The sequence below is a fragment of the Rhea pennata genome, chromosome 7 (assembly GCF_028389875.1).
Source record: "Rhea pennata isolate bPtePen1 chromosome 7, bPtePen1.pri, whole genome shotgun sequence".
Taxonomy (NCBI): domain Eukaryota; kingdom Metazoa; phylum Chordata; class Aves; order Rheiformes; family Rheidae; genus Rhea; species Rhea pennata.
In genome coordinates, this window is record NC_084669.1 from 31,072,527 (window position 1) to 31,086,381 (window position 13,855).

At 49.1% G+C, this 13,855-nt stretch overlaps 1 protein-coding gene across 3 annotated transcripts in view; it reads left to right on the plus strand.

The window, feature by feature from the left end:
• Positions 1 to 5,878: 5,878 nt before the first annotated feature.
• Positions 5,879 to 13,855, plus strand: part of GRID1 (glutamate ionotropic receptor delta type subunit 1) — a 493,423-nt gene continuing 485,446 nt past the window's right edge. For all 3 annotated transcript variants that reach the window (XM_062580143.1, XM_062580144.1, XM_062580145.1), the window contains exons 1-2: positions 5,879 to 5,957; positions 7,281 to 7,436. In XM_062580143.1, the coding sequence (XP_062436127.1) occupies positions 5,879 to 5,957; positions 7,281 to 7,436 (235 nt within the window). The remainder of the gene's footprint in view (positions 5,958 to 7,280; positions 7,437 to 13,855) is intronic.

Sequence of the window (13,855 nt, forward strand, 5' to 3'; positions counted from 1 at the left end):
TTTTTTCTTGTCTGTGCTTTCCTTTCTGGATGGGCCTTTGGGTGGCTGCGGTGGCAGAAGGACAGGTGGCCTAGCATGGTCTCCGAGTCCACAGCAGGCAGCTCATTCAACAGAAAAGAGACTGGACACTACGTGCATTTTAGATGGTCCAGTACAAAGCGCCCAAGATGTTTTTAAATAACTTTCAAATACTGGGACAATGGATGCAGGATTATTTCTACTCGCTCATCTTTAACATCCAGGAGCAGGCGCTCTCCTGGAGAGTACTATGTCTGTTTGGTGGAGAAAATTGTAACCGTTTCCCTCTTCAAATGGGTGCCAATGAGGTTAATTCAGAGATTATCTTGATAGCATGGGCGCTGTTAAATTATGAGTAACTGATAGACTTTGTTACCTTGGGAGTTCATGTCCTTAAGTGGAAAGGATGTATCTGTACGGCATGTATCTGTGCTGTAGCAAAGACGGCAATTGCACCTCTTCTTTCTGCTCAGATTGCCATTTTTCAGAAAAGGATCCCTGCTCAGGAAAGCTAGCTTACAAAGTGAGGACCTTTCCAGTGAGAAAACGTCAAGTTCTAGGCGGGTCTCCTTAGTGTCCAGTGGATGTAATGAGGAGGAGTTCGCTTAGAGCAAAGGAGAGAGGTCCTCCCTGAAACTGGGTCGTCCTTGCATCTCTTGCGGTAATGGCTTCTTCGGCCACCTGCGCTTTAGAGCGCTCTACAAAATACATAGCGATGAGAGTAAAATATTGTGAATAAGCAGACTCCTTTTGAGTTTCTTCTGAATCAAAGTGTTTATTAAATATAAATGCCAAGACAGATAAAATTTACTAACGGTGACACAGCCTGCTTGGACTAAATTAAGAGAGTATTTATGCAACTAGGAAAATGTACGAGGCTGGAAAAGCCTACACAAGGATTTATTTTGAATAAAATGCCTGCTAAAGAAAAATAGGGCATGAGAAGGTACAAGTGGAAGAGAAGAGTAGGGAATTCGAATCTTACCAAGATGCAACAGATACTGAACGGATGAAATTAAGCAAACATAAGCATGAATTAAATCAAATGTAGGCTGTGTGTACTCTGCTGAGTTAAACCTGGTAAAAACCTGGAAATAAAAGGGCTTTTGCATGGCATGCCAGTCCAAATAAAGTATTGACTGCAGCAAAGCGTCAGGCTGTTAGAGGCACATAACACATTAATGCCACTGTCCCACAAGGAACTCCGTTCTTCGGCAGCTTCCTCTTGCAGAGGGAGCCGAGTCCATTACTCCCGAGAGATTATCATACTATGCTATCAACCTAGAAAAGAAAAAAGAAGGTTTTACTAAGCTAAAGGAAGCTTCAATAAAGCAATTGAGACCTAGAGCTGTCATCACAGGAGAATGACAATCAGGTCACTTCTTAAATGCAAAAATCCACTTAAGGATGTATAGTAGGTCTTTGCATTACTCTTTCCAAACAAAAGCAGAACTACAAAGTTGCTTATTCCAAAATGTGATGAAACTCAATTTTTGTGCTAACTGTAGACCTTCTTATCGGTTATTTGGGAAGCAGGGAAATTTTAAACATAGTGTATAGAATTTTTTTTGTTTACTTTTTTTTTTTTAAAAAAAAAATAAACTGCCTATAAACCGAGTGTTAACAGTTGCAGGTACTTGCTGCATCTTTGTACCTGTATACGGTACAACCGATAGAGTATGACTGCAGAGGAGCAGCTCCACTTCCCTTTGAAAGGGGAGGACAGTAGTTGCTAGGATACATATGTGTATACACACAGATCTACACACACATGTTTTAGGGACCATCTCAGCTAGGTGTAAATTCAAGGGCCATGATGGGATTGTGCTGTCAGGGAGAGGGAGAATTCCCCCTCCTCCGTCCCCCACTTCCCTTTCCCTACTAAAGTTAAAAGATTATTGAAAAAACTCTAGGGGTAGCTTTAAAACAGATTATTTCTCCCCTATCTAGACCATCCAGATCATGAGTCTTTTCCCCATTCTTCCACTTACTAGACAGCATCTAAAATTCCCCCCCAGAGCTCCTCCCCTGTTTATAGGTGCTGAGTGTTGTCCCAGTTTCCAGGTACGGAAGCCCTATCCCAGCTAGATCCAGGCGTTTCCTGCAGCTACACTTCTGATGATGCTTTTCAAAATGCATTTAGCGCTCATGGTGGCAGCAGAGAGGGACAGAGCCCTGGGCACCAGGCTCTCACGGCCGCCTTACCAAGCCTCCTGGTCACCGTCCTGGGACGTTCTGCAGTCCCAACCGCAGTGTAGCTTCAGGGCCTCGTTCCACCACGCTGGTGCAGCCGCAAAAGCCATTTGGTGCAGATTTCATTCCCTGTTCATTCTGACAACAGAAATAAGCACAGTAATATCTCATGATGGGTTAGCTTAAAATCACTACAGCGGCTTGCAAAGGTAATAGAGCTGTTAGAGATGTGCATAGAATTTTCTCTGTTGCCAAGGAATTGAACTTTGAATAGCGACTGTTGCTTGAGTTGTTATTTATCATGCATATTTCTGACGATATGCCATTCTTCCACTTGCACTGTAAATCTAGTGGTACCTTATGTATTAATGCATAATGAGGTGTCCCCTACACAACGATGATCGAATATCATGGCAAATTGTAACGTTTTTAATATGCAAAATGCTGGCAAATGCATTAGCCTTTTAGTGCCGACTGCTGCATCTAAACAATATACACCCTCCACGTAATGTCAGCGCACTTCCGATTGCACATGATGAATGGCGGAATTGAAATGAACTCCCTCATTTATTCTGGGCTTAGAAAATCCAACATAGATGGCTTTTTTTGGAAGGAGGGAAGTACTAAGGAAAGGAGGCAAGGCAGTTCTTTCCAATGAACAGCATTATGCAAAGCATAATCCAAGCCAAAGTTAAAAAAAAAAAAAAAAAAAAAAAAAAGAAAGAAAAGAAAAGAAAAGCTGCGTGGCAATAATTTCAAAAGCCTGACTTAAATCAAGTTTAAAGCCAGAGACGACAAAGTTTTGATGTTGCAGCACACTCCATCTTGCAGAGATGCTACTGAAGTTGCACTATGTAGCTGTGGGTTGGGGCTTTGCTTTCTCTCCTCTTCTGACTCTTCCTGTCATTGCACAAAGTTAAGCAAGGAAAAGCTGAGGTGCTGGAGCGCGAGCTGCTCTGCGCAGCTTGGTACCTGGGGTTGAGATGAGCTCTGCAGCTGTTGCATTCAGTTTCATTGCACTTTGCACGTTCCAAATCTGGTTTGATGGCATTTGGGATTTCTTCCAGGCATTTTCCTTGTGTCTTACTGTCCATTGGCTGTGACAGATATTCCCCCCCCACCCTTTTGGCCTCTGTTTCTGTTGGCCTATTTTACGGTGTTTGGGGCTTCTTCCGTTCTTTTTCCCTTTTCCTTCTTTTGGCTGGGACTGGATTATTTTCTGTGCGTGGAGTATTTGCTTCTGAAATTCTCCAGAAATTCTGTAGCAGGCCTAATTCACTGCTTGTTGGGTTTCTAATGTTTAGTATTACTACTTCACTATTATTATTATAACAGCAGCCAGAGGTGTCCCAGCTGAGGTGAAGACCTCACCTCACACACTTAAGAGACAAGCCTGTTCCCAAGGGCTTGGGGCATCTCGGACCAGTACTTGGATGTCCGTGTAAATAAATCATGGGTATAAGAGCTGTATGTTTCTAGAAGTTTCTGGCCAAGATCCCAAAGTGCTTTTCAAATACAAACAAATTTAATCTTCCTTTCCTCTGTGGAAGTCAGAGACCGGTTCTGTGGCAACACTGTTCCTCCCCTGTAGTTCCCAGACATGTACTTGTTACTGTCATATATATGACTGTGGTCAATACAGGTGTTTAACTTTTTAAAGAGCCTGTGTAAGTCGCTAAGTGCATATTGATTGGAAACGAATGTAAATTAGAATTAATTTCGACTTGCTAACGTAGTCAAATAAGGAACATTTCTATTGATCTTTGTCCCAGAAGCCAATTACCTGAATTAAGTGTTTCTATTACATGAAAAATGGAGTATGGTATTTAATCATTCTGCATTGATCAATGTGAAATTGTGTATTTAAAACAAGGACTGTAAGTAAGTGTTAGCAAGTGATTTATTTTTTAAAAGTATATCTTGTTTTATTTGCCCCCCCCCGCTTTTCCCTGTTCAGAAGCTGTGTTTGTACCTACCGCTGAACAGGAAGCTGTTGAATCTCGTGGATCAACAGGGATTCTTGTTCCTATCATTTCAGTTTTAGCTTCCTTCTCTTTCACTCCGCTCCATCTACACACGTGTTCCCTCCCCCTGCCTCCCCCACCACTGTAAAGCCTATGTATGTCTGCTACTCCTTAGCATTAAGCGTTTTTGCTGTACTGTGCTCTGCATGAGAAAGAATGTTTTCTGTAATAAATAAATGCATTGCAGCAATCTCTCTTGCAAGCAAATAATCCTAAGTATCTGGAGAATTTAGCAGTGCCCGTACAAGGTGGCGGGGCTGGTATGAAGAAGGAGGAGAAAGGGCTGCGCCGGCATTTGCAGCGGAGAAGCCCCTGTTAAGCCCCGGGTGGGCAGGTGGCTCGCGCGAAGCGGGCTCGTCCTTGCCCCGGGGTCTCTGGGCCCCGGCACCCCCTCGCCGGGAGCAGGACCAGGCCATGGCGCTGTATTACTAGACTCATGCTTGCGAGACGGCGACCTCCAGGAATCGCTCTGCCTCGTATCGTCCAAATGCTGACAGTATCTATATGTATCGCTGGAGCGGGCCGTGCCTCAGCCCCTCAGCAGCTCAATAATCTCGGTACCATCCTGCTCTCAACTCATTTTCTTGGCAGTAGTTGTAATTACGTTTCGGGCTCCTGAATGAATTTGTTTTCTCTGGATCCTTGGCATATTGAGACGCTCGTCACGTTTGGGCGCCTGCAATCACTGATGCGTTTGTTTGAGGGGATGAATTAGTCTTCTGAGCCTGAGCATGTCCAATTTATGAATTAGATTGCGTTGGAAACCAAACCAAAACAGGAGGCGGTTTGCGGTACCGCTGCCCCCTGCCACCCCCGGCCCCCGAGGGAAAAATCCCAGCGGCTCCCGGCGCTGCGCTCGTGCAACGCGGGCGGAGCGTGCCCGGCGGCGGCGGCGGCGGCTGCAGCTCCGCGCCGCTCCGCGCCGCTCCGCCGCCCTTACCTGCGGCGGCGCCGCGGCCGCCGGCCCCGGGGCTGCGCCCGCCGCCGCCCGGCGTGCTCGGCGCTGCAGCCGCGCCGCGCTCCTTCTCCGCGGGGAGGAACGTGCGTGTAGAAAACGCAAAAAAAAAAAAAAAAAAAAAAAAATTAAAAAAAAACCCCCCAACCCTCCGCGCCTGCGGGCGCCCATGTGCGCGCGGCGCCGGGCCGCAGCCGCGCCGAGCCCCGGCGGCTCCGCAGTCACGTGGCGCGGGGGGCGGGCGGCGGCGGCGGCGGCGGCGGCGGCGGCGCGGGGGGGCCGCTCCGCTCCGCTCCGCTCCGCAGTTCGCGCTCCGCCGGCGCCCCGGCACGCAGCGAGCGCGGCGCTCCGCGGCCCGGCATCGACCCGCCTGCCTCCACCGCCGCGTGGCTTCAGCCCGGCTCCTGCGGGGCTGCTGCTGCTGCTTCCCTTTTATTTTTATTTTTTCCTCTTTTTCTCCTCTCTCTTCCTCACCCCTTTCGCTCGATCTTGGAGAAGATTGTGGTGTACTGGGGGGACTGAGGATTTTGTTTGGAGGGAGGGGTGTCTCCGGCCGCCTCTCCCCCGCCGCCTCGCTCCACCTCCCCCTGCTCCTTTTTTTTTTTTTTTTTTTTTTTTTTTTTTCCTTCTTTTCCCCCATCCGCCTCTCCCCCAAACCCGGGCTGATGTGCTGTGCGAGAGGCTGGAAATGGAAGTGTTGATGCTCTGGCTTTTCCCCTGGATATTTCAGTGCGTGTCGGTGCGGGCGGACTCCATCATCCACATTGGTAAGAGAGGGAGCGGGCGGGGGGGGGGGGAGGGAGGCGGTAGATAAATAACTGAAGGGATCGGCTCGGCTCGGCTCGGCACGGTCGTGTCACGGCAGCAAGCGAGCCCAACTCCGCGGAGAAACGGGAGCGGGGGCGGGAGAAGGCGGCTGGATCCCCCCGGTTGTAAAGTTGGGGGCGAGGCGAAGGCGCCGCGCGGGGCTGCGGGGCCGGGCCGGGCCGGGCCGGGCCGGGCGGGCGCTGCGCTCCCGCGGCGCCCGGAGCCCTGCGCCGGGACCCGCCTGCCTGGGGACCCCCCTTCCCCCCCACCGGGGAGAGAAGCGCACCCAAAACGCGGGCGGGAGAGAGGCGGCTCGGAGCGTGCTCGTGGGGAAAACTTTCAGGCGGAGACGGCCCCCGGGGCCCCGGGCCGTGCCGCGGCAGGTGTCCGCCGAGCCGCACGGCGGGGCACAGCTCGGCTGGAAAAGGGTCGGGGGGGGGGGTGAGATCTGCGGCGGCTCCGCGCGTGTGCGTGTGTGTGTGTCCGTGTGCGTGTGCGCGCACACAACTGTTGTGGCTGCACTAAGCCCCCGCTAGAGCCCGCGGGCGGCTGGGCCGGCCGCGGAGGGGGCCGGGGCCGGGGCCGGGGCCGGGGCGGGGGGCTCCGGGGCGCAGGCCCGGCCGTGCCCGCGGGAAGGCGGCAGGCGGGGGCGCGGCTCTGCAGTCACCTTCGGCTGGTGCGGGAAGGGGCAGCAGGGAGGAGCGCGGGGACGCGCGGGGGCGGGGGGGACCCACTCGCGGAGGGTGAGGAGGGGAGGCGGGAAGCCGCCTTTCGGGCCGGGCACGCAGCGGCCCGTGGAGCGGGGCGCGGGGGAAGTCGCGCGTGGGCCCGCGGCGGGGGAGGCTGCGGGGGCGCCGCGCCGGCCCCGGCCCCAGCGCGCTGCCCGCCCGCGGCCGCGGGGCAGGGGGCTACGGGCCGGGCCGCGGTGCGGGGCGAACCGGCCGCGCTGGCCCGCGCCGGGGCGACGCTTCCTGCGGTCCGCGGCGAGCGGGGCAGCGGGCCCGGCGTGTGCGCGCAGCGGCTCCGCGGCCGCGGGGCGTTACATAACACGCGCCGCCAGATGTTTGCGCGCTGAGTGCGCGCGCAGGACAGCGGCGCGGCCGCTTGCGGGTGGCTGGACGCGGAGCGCGGCGCGGCCGCGTGTGCACAGCCTCCGAGGAAAACCCCCGTGGGCAGCGCGGGGCTGCTCTCCCGCCCCGGCCCCACGGGGAGGGGCGGCGCGGCGCGGCGGGCCGCCCCACGGCGGGGGTCGGCGCTCACCGTCTGCCGCCTTCCTCCGCCAGGTGCCATTTTCGAAGGCAATGCGGCCAAGGACGACGAGGTGTTCAAGCAGGCGGTGTCGGATCTGAACCTCAACGACGACATCCTCCAGAGCGAGAAGATCACCTACTCCATCAAGCTCATCGAGGCCAACAACCCCTTCCATGCGGTGCAGGAAGGTGAGCGCGCCCCGCCGCCGCCGCTCGCCGCCAAACTTTCCCTCCGTCGGCGGTGGGCGCTGTGCTACAAGGAAAGGGGCGGGAGGGGAGCGACGGTGCTGCGCCGTGCCGTGCCGTGCCGCGCCGTGCAATGCCGCGCCGCGCCGTCGGCAGCGCCCGCAGCGGCGCCCGCCCGCGCCCGAGCCTCCGCCGGCTCCTCGGGATCGGCCAGGCGGCTCCGTAGGTAAAATCGTTTCAACTAGCGTGCCTTTTCCTTCTTCCTTGTTTTCCTTCCTTTTTATTTTTTTCCCCTCCGCAAATTAATCAGCTTGCCTTTACAAGTTAAGACTCTTAAAAAAAAAAAAAAAAAAAAAAAAAGACAGTTTGCGATTGAACGGGTTGGTTATGGCCTGTGTTACCTCAGAAGCTGTGTTTTTCAGTAGTAATTGTTCTCGTAACAGAGCGCTGTTCATACATCCAGATGAGAATATTAAAAAAAGAAAAAGATTCATCACCAGCCTTACCCTTAGTTTAACAGAGCACAGAGTGAATTTTTCCCTGTGTGAAAATTTGCATTAATCCATATGTATTTGTGTACAATTTGTGTACATGCAAATTATAGTTACAAAATTACACTAAATATTAATTTTCATGAACTCCAAACAATTTCTTCTGCTATCTTTTTGCCTCAGCATAGGTACTAGTTAGTACCATACACAGGCAAGAGAAACAGAAAAACATACCTTTCCAAGGGTTTGATCCCATTAATAATAGGATTCTCCCTACTGCTTGGAAAGCTTAGCAAGGGGGAGGGTATGAAAAAAATTAAGCTTTATGAAAATGAGACTTTAGAACAAAACTCCCTCCTCACAGACACTGAAGAAAAATCTGTAAATAATGGCAGAGTTGATTTATTGGCAAAGATTGACTCTGAACAGTCGGGTCTCCTTACATTTGCAAAAGCTGTGTGTCCTATATTGGAGCTTATTCATATTCATGGCAGTGGCAGTAGTTGGCTGCCTGAACAATTGCTTTCTACAGTGTCTCTTCTCAGAAGTAAAACTTTATAAAACTATTCTGAACGCGCTGGGATCTGAGCTGACAGCCTTGTGGACAGAGTCCCTTTGCTGGGTTTTGTTGAGAGCAGAAAAGCATGACCAGCTGGAAGATTCTTTTTGATCTAGTAGGATTGTGTTTATTTTTGGTTTTGTTTGCTAATCTCAAAGGTTAATACTGCATTTAAGAAAGACTACTTTCAAAATAAAAATTCTGTTTTGAAAATCGTGGTGAAGCCATGGGTAAAATTTTTGTCTATTCATTACAGAACGCTTGTGCTACTTGGATATATGTAAATAAAGGTGTTGCCTGGTGCCCCTTCCAGGAGGCCGTTCCAGTGCTCACGTGTGTATCACCGTTAGAGTTGTTCTGTGAGGATCTGATAGCGTGCCGGAGGATTGAGGAAGTGGCTGATGGATGTTGACAATTCCAAAGAGAAGTTGTTCTCTACCACTACTTCATTAAGGTGTATCAGAGAGCCTTCTTCTGGGAAGGCTGCAAAGCGATCCTATCTGTGAGTCAAAACCTTGCCACGGTGGGAGAGCTAAGAAGAGTGTCAGCCTTTACTCAATTTCCTGCTTGCTTTGTTGCCTTTTTTTATTTAAGATTTAATTTCCTTTTTTTGAAACTGTTATACAACATGCTGACAGATTGATACATGGGGCGCACAAGTAGGTGGCGGTTCCTACCGCGCAGTGTCTTTCTGCCCGGTGTTACTCGGTGTCATTCTGACTATTCACGATCTCGCTGAATGCCGCTGTACAGATGCCCTGCTCGTTTCGGCAGAGTATTGTGTATGGTAGTCAAAATGACCCGGAGCAAATCTGCCCGCACTGCTCGCAGAGTGTTGCTGCAGCTACATAAAGTGCCCTGACACCCATGTTACTCTTCTGCAGGGTCTCTCTAAGCAGTGCCATGGAAATCAATGTTGCAAGCATTAGTTTCATAGCGATGGAACTTTTTATAGTAAAAAAACTACAATTTTGAATAAAAATAGACCGTTGTGATTCTTGTGCCAGAATAGCTCGAGCAATCAGACAAATCACAAGTATTGTTTTTATTTGATCTGCCTTTTGCACAGTTTTATGAATTCACTTTGTGAATTGTCCCTTAAGTCCTTTTGAAATGAATCCTACAAGCACATGGATCCTCATGTCAGTGATACTTTGCTGGTAAAATTATGGAAAGTCATCACTCTGTGTAGCAAGGTGTTTTACCCAGTAACAAAATGTTAATTACTGATGGTGGTAGTTTCTAACAAGAGTTCGGCCTAATATTTATGGGGCAGTTGTAGAACTGCTGCACGAGTAGAAAGCGTGGAAAAGTAGTGACTGTAGGATTTTTTCAGTAGCATCGGTGTGATTTCAGAACTAATGGCCTGAGACAAAACACCTTGTCTTTCACAATGGAGTAATTTTCAATGCAGGGAGGTGCGCGGAAGTGTCTTTGCATGTTGAAAAAGCTTTAGAGACTTTGCTTCAGAGAGAGAAGGTCATTGTGGCGATCGGTTCTGGTGACTGAAACAGGGAAATGAAATTCAAAGGTCCCTTTTCAAAGATTTGGCGGACACTCACGTTAATGGTTTTGTAGCATGCCAGAGAACAGTGATTAACAAGTAAAATTGTGAGTGTTTTGCCTTTGTTTTTTATTTTACTGTACATTGCAGAAGCAAGATCCTGTCATGCTGATAATCAGAAAGATTGGCTTGGCCCCATCAGACTCCAGTTTTACAGCAAAGTGTGGCAAGTGGATGGAGGGAATTGCAGCAGCAAGGGATGTAACAGCAAAGAGTATATGCGTCTTGGTGTGTGCATAAAATAGGACTTTGTTGTCCATTTGTGATCATGAGTGTTTGTACTTTGTAGAATATTGCTTTTATGCATTTGGCAATTACTTGAGGGAAAGATTGTTCTTTCAGTGACTATAATGGGAGAAATTATATATGAGGAGTTGTTATTCCTTTTATAAGATTCTTAAGGAAATCAACTGAGGTCATGAACACGATGTTAAATTATATTCTTCCCTCCAAAGGAGCTGTGTGCTCCATTTGTGCGAAGTGATCGAGATGTGAAGTAATGAGAGCTTGTTTACGTGGGGTGTGTATTTAACCTGGTAATGTGGCAATCCTTTTTGTGATTCAAGAATTCAAAGACGATCAAAGTTATGAGAAACGCTTTAAAGCTTTCACTTCAAACTGAGATTTTTGAGCCTGCCATTGGTACTGAGAAGTGTATGATATGTGGATGGAAAACATTCTTGAAAATAGGATCGTTTGTTTAAACTGAAACCCAAACAAAACTAATGTGTGAATTTCTAAAAATTTTGCTTTTGGAGGGGGGATAGTCAGCAATGGGTCAAATGTGTGTAGCCAAAACTGGGGTGTTGAGAAGCTAATGCTGCGGCTGAACTTGCGCTGATCTTTTGGGTGTCTGTGTTGTATACCATTGAGTGAATCCGTTCCCTCAGCTCTTGTATACAGGACTTGGGAAGGGTATTTGCTTGGGATAGCTCTTGAGCTGTCTTTGCTTAGTGTATATAGTTCAAGGTACTACCAGTGTTGCTTCCAGACAGTTTTATTCTTTGAGGCGGTATAAACTGATCAGTGTGCAGGCACCTAAGATTAAATACAGAACTGGAGAACAGGACTCACTGGCTCCGTTGGTACTCTTAAATTTATTTGCCTGGCTAAAGCTCCAAGTGGAGCACGTGCACACTGTGCGTAACGTAGCCGCACGCGCGCGGTCGCCCGGTCGGGAGCTGCGGAGGGCCTGGGAGACGGCGGGGCTGTGCGCCCGCGCGTGTCGGCTCTTCCGCCCCTCGCTCCTTCTGCAGCCTGGCGCGCTGGTTCGAGGTGGCGCGGGCGTCCCCACGGCGGGATCAGATGCACCTTGATTTTAGCCGGATGCAGACTGCAGGCTGTAGGACTGTTTTCTCTGTCAGGAGGGTTTAAGCTTGCATGGCTGTTAAATGTGGAGGAGGAAGAGCTGACGGCAGCTGCGCAGAGATACCCTCGAACGTGGAGGTAGCGCTCCCCTTGCCGTTGGATAAGCTTGGATCCAGCACCTTGTAAAGTTACGTCAAGTAGCTGTTTTAGCTGTTTGCGTAAACACGGAGTAAGGCGTTTTGTTTTGCTAGCTTTAGTTTCAGATGCCCTAGAAGTGAAGGTGGTTGTTCAGAGTCAGGATGTTTTAGTACAAGACTGGAAGAATAGAAAGAAAGGGAAAACATACAGATAGAGATGCATAATGTGATAAAAAATTCATAAAGCGTTGCGTATATGTTTTATTAGTTTTTTAAAAATACAGTTTTATTGATTTGACCTCCTTGGATTGGGGAATTTGTTGTTTAGCTGGCAATAGCACCATAGGCTGTACCTAGATTTTTAATAGAAAACATAAAAAAATAATTACATCTCTTGCCAGCTAGAATTGCAGAGTATTGGTTTATATCAATATACTGTCAGTTAATTTGCCTGCAGTGGTTTCCCTGGCATTGCTCGGTGTCACATAACCTTCCCTCTACCCGCTCTTCTCGAGCAGCTTGCATGCACACAGGTTTCACGCGGCTTTCGTGAGGATGCGCTGCCTTGCTTGGAGCTTTCGGACCGCTGCGCTCCGGGCTCTCCAGAAAGAACTTACTGTTGCCTACATTACTGCTGGTTTTAACCTGAGCTTTCAACGCTTTTTAGAAACAACCAGAAAGAGTGTATGTGGGGGCACCCTCCCATGGTCCGAGAGGCCTTGCTGTGTAACTACACATTTTTCCTGCTAGTCGGCTGCAGTTAAAAGCTGTTGCTCAGTGGGGTGAATGTGCTTAGCAGTGTTACCTCCTTGTGCCCTCCGAGACTGAACCACGACTTGTTAAGGACTGCCACAGTGAAGACATCTGTGACGCTCTCGCCTCACTGTGCTTGCATTTTTACGGTCTCCAGTTGCATGGCCCGGTATATTATAAGCCGGATTGTTTCACAGAGCTAAAAAACCCCAGCAAATTAAAACGTCCATCTCTTCGGTTTCCTGTGTTTTTGTTACGTTAAAAGCAGGGACCCGCAGATACCTTCGGCAGGGAAGAAGTAAGTCGATATTCCGTAAAGGAGTCCCTTTGCTGCTGAGGATGAAGGCAAGCTACAAACCGTGGGCAAACATCCAAATGCATGTTCGTTGTGTTGTTTCTTTCCACTTGCAATTTGTTAGTTTGTGGCTGCAGTTTTCCTAGCTCTGCTTAGAGCTTGGTTACGGGTGCGAAGTACTCCGTCGTTTTGGAGACGGTCCTTCCGAAATGCCTCCCTGCCCTCGTGTGTTTCGTTTCCAGGATGTGTGGGGATTAGTTTTGGTCCCCTCTCTTGCCACGTTTGCTGGGTTTGGGGAGGTCCCCATCAGCGCAGCCCAGGCCAAGCTGCCCGGGGAGCGGGGTGCGACGTCCCTAGGTGGTTGCATCCTTTGCAGTAGAAAGGTTTTGATACTGTCTGGAAGGTTTTTCTCAAGCTCTGCCTGCAGACCGGCTAAGCGCGTTTCTTCTCTCTTTTCTCATACGCCAGCTTGCTAATGATACCTTCGTTTCCGCGCGGGGTGTGGGCCGCGCGTCCGTGTCGAGAGCCTCGTACGCCGGAGCGGCTGCAGGTTACGCTGCAATTCCTGTACAGTGCCTCATGGTTCCCCCGCTGCTGCCGCTGCCGATCCTGCTCGTTTATCAGGGAGCTGGCGCTGGCTTTCCTATTCCACGGTTTCGTTGCGCAAAAGGAATGCGCTACTGCATTAGCTAGCGTGCTAAAATGATCCCGAAAGTTCAGAAATAAGCAGTGCTCATAAAAAAAGTAATACATGTCTTTTGGGGTTAAAGATTATCTGTCTTTTTCTTTTCTTTTTCCATTAAGAAATTATATTTTTAACCTCTGTCCTGAGCACTTTGTGCGTCTGTAGTAGCTTTTTCCATGTGTGACTGTAGAGGAGGAGCTGTAAATGTGAAATGAGTCTCCAAGACTATCTCATCCTGATCTTGTTAAACTAATGGATAAAGAAAACGACCCTAAATTGTGAAACATAATCTGTATGTGTGTGTATATATACATGCATGCACATATACTCATGCAAATAATTTAATTACTAGACTTACTGTCATGTGTCCGGCAGGGGATATGCCTTGAGCCATTCTGTGTTCAGAGTCTTACAGATGATTAGAGGATTGACTGTCCAAGTATTGTGTTTTAAATTACATTTTAATACTTGCAGAATGAGATGAATTTAATATTTTGATATGATTTATCATGCTACAGTTGATCCACACAGTGAAAGGAGTTAAAGCTGCACATTTTTTGAGCAGGGAGGTTATTATCATGTTTATTAAAATTGCTTGTGGCTTACTATAGCTTTTACTGGAAGAAAAAG